The 13677-nt window shown below is 32.0% G+C and overlaps 2 protein-coding genes across 4 annotated transcripts; one reads left to right on the top strand and one right to left on the bottom strand.

Annotated features, from left to right (window-relative positions):
* Window positions 1–3451: 3451 nt before the first annotated feature.
* Window positions 3452–4364, top strand: LOC8258186 (arp2/3 complex-activating protein rickA). The gene has a single exon (XM_015723485.3). It carries the CDS (start codon window positions 3706–3708, stop codon window positions 4117–4119), a length of 414 nt encoding a protein of 137 aa, XP_015578971.1. The 5' UTR covers window positions 3452–3705; the 3' UTR covers window positions 4120–4364.
* A 2258-nt stretch (window positions 4365–6622) lies between these two features.
* Window positions 6623–12403, bottom strand: LOC8258187 (protein WVD2-like 7). 3 transcript variants are annotated; one of them, XM_048374405.1, is made up of 10 exons: window positions 11779–12403; window positions 11617–11702; window positions 10198–10956; window positions 9763–9990; window positions 9623–9666; window positions 9454–9543; window positions 9275–9371; window positions 9117–9188; window positions 8807–8920; window positions 6623–7382 (listed from the first exon to the last, which is right to left on the bottom strand). In XM_048374405.1, the coding sequence occupies exons 2-10, from the start codon at window positions 11656–11658 to the stop codon at window positions 6909–6911; spliced, it is 1920 nt and encodes a 639-aa protein (XP_048230362.1). In that variant the 5' UTR covers window positions 11659–11702; window positions 11779–12403; the 3' UTR covers window positions 6623–6908. The 3 variants fall into 3 exon arrangements, with proteins under 3 accessions (XP_048230362.1, XP_015578976.2, XP_002526016.2); XM_015723490.3 differs by having other exon boundaries at window positions 11617–11699; window positions 11826–12403; XM_002525970.4 differs by having other exon boundaries at window positions 11617–11699; window positions 11779–12402.
* Between the last annotated feature and the right edge of the window lie 1274 nt (window positions 12404–13677).

Here is a 13677-nt window from a genome sequence, read left to right as displayed (position 1 = left end):
TAGAAATTTAAATTTAGATTCTACTAATAAATATTTCAATTTCAAATATCATAATTTTAAATATTTCAAATATCATAATTTTAAATATTTTAATTATTTAACTATTAAAAATAATTTCAATTATTTATCTTAAAATATTAAAATTTGGTTATATCATATCAATTTAAAGTAAGTTATTGTAATAAATTTTAATAAGAATAATAGTGTCCATATAAATAAAAAAATCAAATAGTTATTAGCTGATAAAAAAATATTTTAAAATAGAGCTGATACTATCAGCTGCTGTTTTTTAGATTTTTACCAAACGCTTTAATATAGTTGTTAAATGAGAAACAACTATCAGCTGCATTAAATCTCTGAACCAAACTCCCTCTAACTATTTTAAAATGTCTTTAAATTCTTTTTTAAATTTTAAAATTCTATTAATATAATAATATAAAAATTATCTTAAAGATAATTATTGATTTAATTCTAATAATAAATAAATTATTACTATCAAAATATAACTGATATTACTATTTTTTAAAATTAAAAATTATTATATAATAAAAAATATTAATTTATTAGTGAATATAATATTTAAAGTATTATTTTCTATAATTAAAATCATTATCTAATTAAAAAACTAATTTGTTAGTTAATATATTATTAAAATATAATTAATTTATTTCTTAGAATAATCATATTATCTATTTATAAATTAATTATCTAATTAAAAATCTAATTAATTATTAATATATTATTAGTATTTGATTAGAAATGTAATTTATTAATCAATAAATTAATATAAAAAATCATAAAATTATATATAAACTTGAATCTCATATGTCAAAATAAATATATGCATCAAAATAAAAAATTTATGCATCAAAATTAAACATACATGTCAATAAATTTTAGAAATTAGTATATAATATAGATTAATATTAATCTTTTAGTAGGTTGGAATCATTGTTAGCTATAACTACTACCACAGGTCAAAAATTTAGTGCTCATGAGAATGCCACCAAAATAATCAAACTACAAAGACCATTTCATTCCACCGACACTAGGAAAATTCTTCACCTAACTTCGCCTTTTCTATTCTCCTCCCATTTTACATCTCACCCACCATATATTTCTAATTTTGTAGTATTATAAATACCTTTTCTCTACTGATATTATTAGGTTTATATTTTTATCACTTAATCAAGATATATTAATTTTTTTTATTAATTAAAGGTTTATATAAATCCTAAATCCTAAAGGAAAATAGTCATTTATTATATATATTTTTCATATAAATGTGATAAACTCTCATCACCATTAGTGTGCGGTAAACATAAAATTGCTTAAGTTTTTAACAAGTTAAAATATAAGCCTTGTTATTTTCTGAGTGGTGCAAGAAATTATTATAAGAAATTTACCAGAGATCCGCTTGCAGGAAAAGCATTTCTCTCAATGATCAAGTTTTGCAAAATAATATGATAAGGATCAACCTGTAGCAATATAATTGAGGCAATAGTCCTTGTGATTGCTATCAGTATTTTAAGAAAGAAAAGAAAAGAAAAAGGACAATGTATTAAAGCCAAAAGGCGATAGCAAAGCAGCAGTTGATGTTGGGATTTAGCAGAGACGTCAAAATACTCAAAAAAATAAAATGATATTACATTTTCAGCGGTGGCCTATAAAATTTATGTTGCGTGAGGAATGAAAAGCCCGCAAAATAATGAGTCATCAAATTGGACTGCCATCTCTTTCCACATGTCTCTTCCAATAATTGGACCCCTACAGTTGACGTCCACTTGTGTTTGCTTCTCATTTGCAGCTATACAATCTTACTTATCCATAATAACTTCGCTGTAGAGTGAAAACCAGTCACTAATGAACTTTTTATTTTTCTTTTGGTACATAAAATAAACTTTTTTTTGGTTGATTGAGAAATGCATAGAAAAGCTTGCGAGGTTGGAGGCTTTTGTACCAACTACAAGACTTAATTTTGAGGAATGTGGCTCCCTACCGCAGAAACTTCTGCTTAGAGATTATAAATGGAGTGGGTTTTAAGCCTTGTTTTTATTTTTCCTTTTTTCCAACAAAGAAACCAGCTGCGCGCACATACATAATAAAACACCCATTAAAAGGTGGGAGTTTATTGAGTTCTTCAGAATTCAGTCTGTTTTGGAATATTCAAAAGCAAAGTTTGGCAAGATCCAAGACAGCTGCACAATTTTCAATTATTGCAGGAATTATTCCTTTCGCATACTTACTCCCATTTACAAGATTTCCTCTTTCTTTTTTCTTTTCTGGGAACACCCAGATGATTTCCTTTTTTATTTGTTGATAATTAGGAACTGAAATCAGATGATTTAATTAGGAAAGCTTTTTTGTCACTCTACAGAAAGGCAATGTTCATCCATCGAAGGTAAGTTGTTAGTGGAGAAAAAAGAATATGAAAAATAAAAATTATTTCATTACCATGCATATGAGTTCCTACAAAGGAGAACCGAGTTGCACATGGAAAAAGAAAGATGGCCACGGCTAGCTACCTGCACCTTTTCTTGTCATTATGATAAATAAAAAAATTATGGTCAGCTTTTAGGATTCTATTATAATTGTTTTTTCTTATTTTCATTTAGAAACGTGGCTGCTAACGTTTTAAGTAAAACCATCTTCCAGAATCATGGCAATCAATTTACAGGGATGGTCTATTGATGGAATTATATAATTTATTGCATAAGTCGTCATTGTCTGACTAAGCCAAAACACAAATGCAGAAATCAGCACGTAGAAACTATGAACATTTAAGAGAATAATCAAACACTTGAGGCAGTTCAAAAAAATACCATAAAACTTAAGCAGCTGGACCAACTACAAATTAATCCAATGTATGTTAAGGATAAGCTAAGATAAACATTCTTGTCCTGATCCTTTATTACATGAAGTCAATGGTTTATGATTGTAAAAATAAAATAAAATTTAAGAAAAGAAGTACAGGGTACGAGTTATAAACAAAAGACTCCAAAATTTCACCAGAGAGTATCCAAAGTGAGAGTTAGTTGAGTGGGCAATTAGTATTGTTTTGGAAAGAGTCCTAATTGTTACTTGTAAGATCATATCTTATGAAGTTTTCTCCTAATCATAATCCAATGGATACATGAGAAATAAAGTAACCAATTAGCTTTGGCTCGATGGTACTAAAATTATATTCCAAATATTTTCCAAGGTTGCAGGTCCAAACTTTAGAGCAAAGTTAGTTCCCCTACGGAAAAAGAAAACTATATGTGCATACTCTGTAACGACCCTTTCTCTCAAGCAGCAACTCTTGTATCATTGTCTGATCAATAGCTAGCTCATAATGTCTTTAAGAATAATCTTGTGGGCAAAGTTTCAAATAATGCTTGGTGGCTTGTCTGTGTCTAACCTTCTCATTGACATATCAACAAAATAATACCGTACCAGTTGAAAGAGTAGCTTCTCTTCTCTTAAGAATTTTTTTTTTTTTTTTTTTAAAAAGGGGGTTAAGAAAGAATAGCTATAACTTTCTTCCCAATCTTTTATTCTTTTAGCCTTCTTTCACTACCCTTTTGTAGGGTCATCACAATACACTCTAAAAAGGGATTTCTATTAGGTATCCCCTCCCATTAACATCACTCGCCTCACTCTTTTGTTCACCTCTTCATCTTGTCTTTCCTTCTGTCTTTTTCACTCTCTCTACCTCATCACAACATGGCTACGAAATTAACCTTAATATCTTCCACTCTCTTCTTCACCTCCATTCTTCTCCGTCTTCCAACCATGACTAAGTCAGATGACACATGCCCTTATCCTTGTTACCCTCCGCCTACCGGTACTGGCGGCCCCACCGTCATAACACCATCAACTCCGACGTCACAGACGGGACTATACCCGCCTCCGGCAGGCAACTCATACCCTTCTCCCACAGGGAATAATTTTCCTTATTACCCTCCACCAACAGGGAACAACTTCGTTTACGGTCCTCCTCCTGATCCTATCTTGCCTTATTTCCCATTTTACTACAGAAAGCCTCCTCATCAGACTGATGTATCATCTGCAGTAACATCTCCGAGGTCAAGTCTTTTGATTGTTACAACTATTGTAATCGGTTTTACTTTTCTTTAAATGTAAGTGAAAATTTTGGTCTACTTTAATTATGGAATCTAAGTAATTATAGGTTATTTAGTAATTGAATGTTCATGTATTATTATGAGCATATTTTAGCTAAGTTCAGAAACTGGAAAAGAGCTCTTCTTGTTCTTCTTTTTCGTTCTTTAGTGTACGTTTCTTGTTGTCGTTTCCTTAAAAAAAGTTCCAACTGAAGTTTGGACGCCAGTAAGCCAATCTTAATTTAGAAAGTTGGTTGTTAATTTTCAATTGTCTAAGCTAACTAAATCTGATTGATAATGTGGAAAAAGTACTAACAGTCTAGGAAGAAAACGGTGTTCAATGCCTTTTTTTTTTTTTTTCTCTTTAAAGGCGGGGAGAAAGGTTGTAGAACGGTGATGAAGAAGAAGAAGAAAAGAAGAATCCAAGAAAAGCCTTGAAACGTTTCTAAATACCGGACTGTTAGAGTTACTTTTGATAATATATATTGCTGTTAATTAATATTCTTTTAGTTTTTATTTTTAAAGTTTAGGGTCTCAATGTTGATCAAAATTTTTAGAATCTGGCAACCACTTGAGTAGATCATCGCCTGTTTGGTAAGAGATTAATTGAATATTTGGAGTGGCAGTGATTTTATGGATTTTAATATTGATGGTGCTCTCCATTAAAGCTTTCTTCCAAAATGATATTGATTTATAAGGATGGGAAAAATAGTCTTAAATGTTCAAAAACTTTTAGTTATTTTTTTTTCATTCGCCTTTTTATTCAATAACAACCGATCAAAATTGATAATGTCATCATACTGTTAAAATAATTAATCTAGAATATTTTTAATAAAATATTTACTGTTTATTTAAATAGAGCTTACTTAAAACTATTTTGTACTTAATAAAATAAAATTTCTATTATCCCACTATTATTGCCTCTCCAGGTATAAGTAACTAACAAGGGGAATTTTCCCATGTCAAATAATGGACCTGTTTAACCTTTGGCGACACCTTTTTTTTTTCTTTACCATATTGATGATACCATTTTGAAAGGAAGAAGGCGGATTCTCTACATGAAATTATTTTATTTTATTAGATTGATTTTTAGCTATAATTAATTTTATATAAATTTAAATACATATAATTTTGAATTAGTTTTTATTTTATTTTAAAATATATAAAATTTAAATTTATAATAAATTTTATAAATTTAATGAATTTTAACCCAATACAACATTTAATTTAATGCATATAAAGACATGGAAAACCCAGCTCATATGAGAGTGAGAGCTGGAGTGAGGTATCCATCCATCCCCCGCGCATTAATGTTATATTAATCTGACTTTTAGAAAAAGAATGAAAGTCTATTTCAAATAAATTTTTTTTGCTTCTGCTGTTGAGCTAATCCTTAAGAGAAGATTTAATAGGCAAAATGAAGCGAAACCCAGAAGACAGCAAGATGAGAATTAATTGGTCAAACGATGACTTATTAAAACTATACACTGAGCTGAGCCAACATGAGATTAACAAGCTCATATTCAGAGCATTATCCTCGGGAATCTGACATTTCTTCTTAACAACTTTCCGACAAAATATTCCATATTGCTTATGTCAAGAAATGTTTCCGAGTTCCCTTTCTGCGCATTGAAACAGGCGCCCGGCTGTTTTTTGTAACTGAAGAACCAATCTTTACACTAAAGGTCCACTGGTCCCTGTCTGATTGGTTACTTCTGTAACCTGTTCCTTGTTCTTATCACTCAAAATTTAATTTATATAATCAGTATTTAAGAAGTGATTTCTCGGATGTAAAAGTTCGTCTTTAGACTAATAGTAAAATTCAATTAGTCGAAATACAACACCTGATTTTAGTTTAAATGGATTAATTAATTAATTAATTAATTATATGCATGTCCCATAAAAGAAAAAAAAAAGTAAAAACAAGCCATTTCCGCTAAAATAATGATAGCAACAATCAAATTATCCTTGGTTTCCCACTCTGAAAGTGCAGGCGAACAGCATGCAGTCACCTAGGAATCTAATAACGTTTATACCAAGCTTATTTACGTGACTGGCTCACTAAAACCGAACCGGAATTAAAAATTTAAATAAATTTGATTTGATTATTTAAAAAAAAAAATTAGATTAATAATAAACAAACCGAATAATACTTCAGTTCAATTTGATTTTTATTCAAAAATTTCAGTTTATAACAGATTCAATTAAAATATTTATAGTTTAAATTATAAAAAATATAAGAATTTCAGAAAACTCAAATTAATCAATCTAATAAAAAATGTTCAGTTCAGTTCGGTTTAGTTATATTTAATATTTCAATTTGATAAATAAAATCAGAATTATTTGGTTTTTAGTTGCTCACTGTATGATAATTACATAAACTTTAAATTGAAATTTCGCACTCTTTTAAGTCCAAATCCATATGCTCGACAAAAATCATACCTAACCATACAGTTCAATATAGGATAATAAATAGTTCACTGGAATTGATTCCTGCGCATGCCAAGACAACCTTCAAGTTCACTAAAATGATTCCTATTATTATTATTATTATTGATGCTAGCTACATAGCACAGTTCTTACTGCACATATAAGTGCCGAGCAACGACACAAGGGAAATGTTATATCCACACGGTTCAGTGCAAGGCGTCCGTAATTTTTGTCCTGCTAGAGCATATTTTGGACATTGCCCAATCATACCACCATTCTATTCGCGCTTCTGCTCATATAACTGTGTCAAACATTCAAAACTTCGTCATCACAGGTAAACGTGGTTGCATCTTTCAATGGAGAACATAATTCACCTCAGGAGGCTACACCTACAGCAACACGACCCATTCCAGAATTGCTGCCAATTCCAACACCTTTATTACTTTTCCTCACCATCTGGCTGCTATTTCTTCGGTTTCCTATTTTTGGCTTGCCCTCAGCCCTCTGGTCTTTCAACACTGTGCCATTCTCAGACGGTCGATGTCTTTCCAGATAACTATACTTATCCTTCTCGGCATCCCTGCTACTTTCACCATTTTTCATTACAGCTTCTGGGTGGGGGGTGCTGTTGTTCAGTGGCAGAGTTTCACCAGCCTCAGAAGTCTCCGTTGCATGGCTCTCAGCTTTTGCCAAGGAGACAGTACCACCTATTGTTTTCACAGGTTCACCAGCAGAGACAGCATGGCCAGTTCCTGCCTTGGGAAGCAATTGTGATCTTGTAGCAGCTCCGCTCCCTGGACTTGTTGACTTCTGTTGTATTTTAGCTGGTTTAGTTTTAGATGATGTAGCCTGAGACACAAGTAGCAAATGGTTGACTACATTTCTGCCAAAATATAGTGTAGAAGTAACATAACTGAAGAAGTTATTAAGCTTAGGACAAACAAGAGATATCACATAGGAAATGTAGTATAGAGGCTGACAAAGGCAATGTTAAGGTTTTAGCGTCTAAACTATGAGATATCGTAACAATTAACAAGGGCAGGCGACCTTTTATCTAAAGTATCGTTGAATTGTTAGTATTGATTTTCCCATTATAATGCTTAAGAAAACATTTCTTCATTAAGATGAATTTAGTCTCAACAAGTCTCCTTAAATAGATAAATACTCCCATCAAGCTCCCAAATAACAGAAAGAATTATTATGCATGAGAGCTCCAGATGATACTTACCCTAAAATTTACACCCTCAAAAAGCCCATTTTCATAGTCTAAGAAACATAAGTATCTTTGGAATCTTAGCAAAAGCAACATATCAGAGTATTGGCAGTTTCTAGAAACTGATGAGAAATGGCACCTATTAAAATTCAGCAAAATTTAAGCTTCACTGAAGTAAGATTTTAGAACCATAAATTTTCAGAACTTAAAATTTTAATAAGTTTTAACTCCAAGATTTGTTCATGCTCTCTTCTTTGGTATGCACATCAAATCAACAGATCTAAAGATATTTACGAAATAAATAAAAAGTTTTAGTAATTCCTCATTGATTAAAATGAGGGATTTTACAAAACCCACGTCTTCTGTAGTTTTCAGAATTTTTCATTTTGAATATTTTAGATGGGAGAAGGATTTTAAAAAATTCATGGATTTTATCCCGATCTCTTTTAACAAAATGACAGATTTTGACAAAATCTATAAATTTCTAAAATACATCATCAAAATCTCTGAAAACAAATATTGTCTTATGGTTTGCATCAATCAAGAAAAACTCCTAGCCAATCCTTCATTACATATATATTCACAAATTCATTTCTTTCCTATTACTTTTTCCTGCTTGATCTCTCATTTCTATGATCAACAAGAAACCCCTTGCAAGTCGGACACTTGTTTTCTATCGACTCTATCAGATTAGGAGCAAAATTTTTTAGTATGCTAAAAAATGTTTTGAGCAGAAATTAGTTGCATGCAGAATAAGTCATTCTGAACGTAATAACAACTACTTGTATCACACACACAAAAAAAAGAAAAGAAGCCCAATAGTTTATCTAAGCAACTACAATAGCATATAGGTGAATGTACTAATAGAAACGCCTACAAGTCAAGTCTGCAAGTATGTATCAATCACTTAATGCGTAAGTGTAAAACACTTAGGTATATGTGTCACTTACCTATTCAGTGCTGTATATACATCTAATATAAGCAAGAATTACTGACTTAGGCTTACCACATACTTCACTGTGAAAAATGGATGTATTGAAACCAAGCCAAAAGAACATACCTTATTTCCAATGGATGCTGGAGATACAGCAGTAGTATGATAGAAAGAAGGCATAGGCATTGCTTTAAAATTAAGGCTTTTTCGGAGTTGTTTAATCTCAGCCTCTGTCTTTTCCTGCAACAATGGAATCCATTATAAAAACTGGTTCTGAGCGGATGCTATTTAATCCATTATAACCTTTTTCCTACCTTTTTGAAGTGTCAAGTTGTACCAATCTTCTTTTGGCATAATGAAATGTGTTACAAAACAATTTATTTAATTCCACATTAGTGACAATAACAAATTAGAGTTACTGGAAGATTTGGCATACTTGTGTTTTTGCTTGAATCTGATTCATCTCCGCCTCCTTAGCATGCAGTTTCTCTTCCAACTTCATGTAGAACTAAATAGTCGCAAGAAGATAGGAGTAAGCAATCAGATTGATCCTAAACTTTAAGAATGCTATATAATAATAGCAAGCTAACTTGCCTCTTTCCTCCTTTCTGCTCGTTCATCACTCTTGAAACTGAAAGCTGCAGTAAATGTCCTTGTATCTGGCTTAGCTGAGCTAACAGTCTGCTTAACTCTGCAATATAATCTCTCCATATTTAAATTCAGAAGTCAGCACATAAATATAATCAAACAAAGAAATGATGTATCTAATTTACCTGTTTATGCTCTGGTGCACTCGAGGCTCAACTTTCCTTGATCCATAAGTTTGAGATTCAACTCCTTTTTTTGGCTTTGGTTCTTTTTCACTGGCAATATAAGAAGTTTCAGAAAAGGATACAACCAATGCAAATCCAGACTGTAATTTGAGATATAGAAAGTAAGTACCTTTTGTTTGCAAGACTTGATCTTGAAGTACAACTTTCAGAATCCTGAGCACAAAAACAAAGCATATTTGATACTGAGACACGGAATCAACTTCAAAATGTTTGCTTGATGCATCTAGAGTATTGCCTGGGGATAGTTACCTCTCCTTTAGGAGTTCTAGGCAGCACACGTCTAGTTGGAATGGCAGCTTGAGGTGAGTGCTTTTCTGATTTCATTCTCAGCGGACTCTCTCTTTCACTTTCCCCTCTAGTCTGCTTCTTTGCAAATGTTTTTAATGAATCATTACAATTTCCTTTCTGGACTTGATTAACATTAACTTGAGACTTCAATTTGGGCTTCACATGTTTACTTCCCATTGTAGCTACCAACTGGAGTAAGAAAAACACTGAGTAAATACAAAGCCAGTTTGTGAAAATAGAAAAGGGATGGCGTATACATCCCATATGCAAGACTATAACTAAATAACCAGATATAAATATATTATTACTTTTTGTGCTTTCAGTAGTCATTAATTACGTAGTCTTTCTTTTCTTCTTTAACTAGCATGGAATCATATATACGATATATGTCCAAACCTTTGGAGAAAGAGTATGCTGATTTACTGCAATAGTTGTATCAATCCCAGATGTTTTGCTTTCTGGTGATGGGTCAATTGGCCTAGGTGATTTGTCCGAACTAGCAGCACTGTCATTATCAAGGTGCTCTTTTATTCCCATCTCTGGAATATCAATGCTTTCAAATCCAGTCTCATTTTCATGCCCTTCCAGATGTATAATGTTTTCAAGTACACCTTCTACCAAAACATTAGCTTTGACCAGAGCACCTTCCCTCTGAGATTCAGATGATAAAATACCAGCACCTTCTCTTTCGCATGCCATTAGTTCACATTCTCCACGATATTCAGAACTTTCAGGGCTCTCATCAAAGTGAGCATACTGGCTGCTGGCATCATTTGCATGAGCAAACTGACCTCCCTCATATTGGTCGTCAAATTCTGTATACTCCAGATTCTCAAGCACACCGTCATCAAACTGGTCATAATTGCTACTCCCATTCATATCTTCTTCATCTTTGTGGCCAATGTTTTCAAACACATCATTATCACTGCGGTATTCTCCCCCAGTTTGGCCCTCAAATGAACCTGGGAGCCGCATACCCTTCTTCTTGAAATGGGCTTCAAAATAAGCCTTCTTCTCAGTAACTGATCCTGGTTTTGAGTATTTCTCAACCTCTTCAAGATATCTATTGTGTGAGAAAGATGATCTTCTTTCCCAGGACAAGTTTTCACTTTCAAATCTACCAAATGATATAGAGCCAGAGTGCAAAGAATCTGTCTGCCCAATTCAAATGAGTGATGTTAAGAAGTTGACAACTGAACAGGTAACCATAGCATACAGCAAGACATTACAATTTTCAAGCAAGCAAGCAAACTTTAGCTAAATCTTACATCGTTGTATTTGGCAAATTGATATATGTCTATGGAAGTCATACTTTTAATAAAATGACAAGAAGCCCAAGATAAGAAAAGGTAGAAACTTTTTGAAAGCACAATCAGATTAAACATATTAGGAATTAGGGGAGAAATCCAGAAATCTATATCAGAATCACCGGCAAAGGTCCCTTCAGTTTCAAAAATAAAACAACTAATTATTGTATAAAGCAAGAAGAAAGGAGCTTTATACAACCAAAAAAGAAAAAAGAAAAACCGCGCAGGCGCACACATCCCAGAAGTTTATGTTCTGTGAATCTTTATCCTGACAAGATGGTACTACTGTAGATCACAGATTTGGTTTAGAAGGATTATTACTATTTGTTAGTTATAATAATAGTAAAGCATCATTAATAACTTAGTCATTTCCACTATAAAATTTAACTTAATCAAACTTAATCATGAAAACATAGAAATGTCCTAATTTAGAACCTTAAGTACAGAAAGTGAAAATAATAACGATAATGATAAAAATAATAATGATTGATGGTAATGATAAACATACCTGAAAGCTAATGCTATAAGGTTCTTCAAACTCTCCCGCCATAATTACCTCAAAATGAATCACCGGAACAACCCTTCAATCACCTGCTAAAACAAAAATAACCATTCTTACAAACATGAAGTTTTATTAAATTTCAGTGTAACTGCCAATAATCAAAAATACCTTAAAGACGCATTTGCAGATGCGGAGATGGAAACATAAGAGAATACCTTCGAGATTTGCCACTAAAGTTTCACAAAATGCCACCACGCGGATCTCTCACCAAATCGAATTAAAGAAAGAAACAGTTTCCTAATTTATGAACAAAGAGAGACAGAGAGACACGAAGAAAGGAATCGCGTGTTTTAAGAGTAAATGCCAAACACCAACCAAACACTTCCTTTTGCAGATTTCACACACACACACACACACACACACTCTCTCTCTCTCTCTCTCTCTCTCTATCTCAATAAACAGAGAAGAGATCTCTTTCTTGATTCTTTAAATAAAATCATTAACTTTTCTGTACTGTGGAGTCTAAAAATGAGTGACTATAATCCAAATGGCAATTTTTCTCTCTTTTCTTTTCAGGAAAAATGAAATATTAATGAAAGCTTCTAAGCAAGTCATGTGCTTTGCAGCTTTTTCCTCCTCCTTTTTTTGTTTGTAATTTTTATTTTTGTCTTGTTCTGATAGGATACTGTAACTGTTATTCTTTCTTCTTATTCTTCTCCTTCTGCTGCTTCTCCGTCCGTCCTCCGTTAGTAAATCGTCAATTTTGCATCTGAGATCAATGGCTTCTATAGCGGAATTGATTTATCGAACCTGTCGGCGGTATCTGGTCAAACGGCGAGCTTTGAGTTAGAGCAGTAGGGTTTCGCCACGTGTGGATTGGTAATCTGTTGACTTTTCTTCTGGTGGGGTAAAAATGTGGATTAACAGTCATTTAGGCCGAATTATCCACTAAATTATCTAATACAAAGAAAAATAATGCCAGTCAAAGAGGGCCGTAAGTCCAATTAATGTGAAAATGAAATATAGTCAAAAATATTAATTTTTAGGAAAAGGAAAAATAGTATTTTCTTTTCTCACAGAGAAATATTGCAATTTCAGCGTCAAAGATTTAATTTTCTTTTTAAGGAAAAAGTATAACTGTCGGCAATTTAATTTCATATATTTAACTGATATAGCAGTACTATTTCATTTAAGTTAAATATCAAATAATGTTTGAATTAAATAAGTAGAACAATTTCTTTATATTTAGTTTGTGTATAAAAACATACGTGATAGATTATTTTATTCATTTCAAGCATTTATTATCTCTAGAGAAAAATTGCGATTGAAGATAATTATAATGTTATTTGGATTTTAACCTTTTAAATTTAGATATTTTTATTTGCATTAATGGTGTAAATAAAAGAAATAAAAAAAAAAGAACCAATACATTAATTTTGAGCATTATCCGAAAGGAAGAAAAGAGAAAGTATATATTATTTAAATGAGTAATGTTAATGGAGTGTTTGGTAAAAAATCAATTTTGAGTTGGTGGACTCGCTTTTTAGACCACTTAAATTTTAATTTATTATTTCTTTTTAGCTGAAAGGAGAAGTGAACCCCCACAAGAGAAGATATAATAATTATATAAAACTTCATCTGATATTAATCTTACAAGTGTGGGACCCCAAAACTTTAAGCATGCATGATGAAACGTTGATTAATTTATGCAATGATTACGGCCGTTAGATCAAAGGGGTCCATGAATCTTACATTGTAAAATAGGAACAAACTTCAACCCTATCCCAATGCACGTGCATGTCTCGTTGTTCCCTGCCACCCGCTCGGTGCCGCCGGACCAATTTCTAAAGTTCACAAGTAACCATTTGAGGTGTAGTTGGAAAAAGAAAATATAACAGATATATATATATTTTTTTTTAAATTATTTATCTCTTTCTTTTTATATATATAAAAAAAAAAAAAGTAACGTTATATATGGTTTATTTCTTTATCTCACTTCATGCTGATTTGACGTGATATCTTTAACATTTTAAAATTAATAGATATTTAGTACAATAATAAGTGGAT

Source organism: Ricinus communis, chromosome 5, assembly GCF_019578655.1.
Source record: "Ricinus communis isolate WT05 ecotype wild-type chromosome 5, ASM1957865v1, whole genome shotgun sequence".
Taxonomy (NCBI): Eukaryota; Viridiplantae; Streptophyta; class Magnoliopsida; order Malpighiales; family Euphorbiaceae; genus Ricinus; species Ricinus communis.
This window is presented reverse-complemented; position numbering and strand designations above follow the sequence as displayed.

Excerpts from the sequence above, each read along its gene's own strand:
- LOC8258186 (XM_015723485.3), top strand. The coding sequence starts at position 3,706 with ATGGCTACGAAATTAACCTTAATATCTTCCACTCTCTTCTTCACCTCC.
- LOC8258187 (XM_048374405.1), bottom strand. The coding sequence starts at position 11,658 with ATGGCGGGAGAGTTTGAAGAACCTTATAGCATTAGCTTTCAG. Across the intron at positions 10,957-11,616 it reads CTTATAGCATTAGCTTTCAG|ACAGATTCTTTGCACTCTGG; the intron begins GTATGTTTATCA and ends TGAATTGGGCAG. Across the intron at positions 9,544-9,622 it reads TCAAGTCTTGCAAACAAAAG|TGAAAAAGAACCAAAGCCAA; the intron begins GTACTTACTTTC and ends TTATATTGCCAG.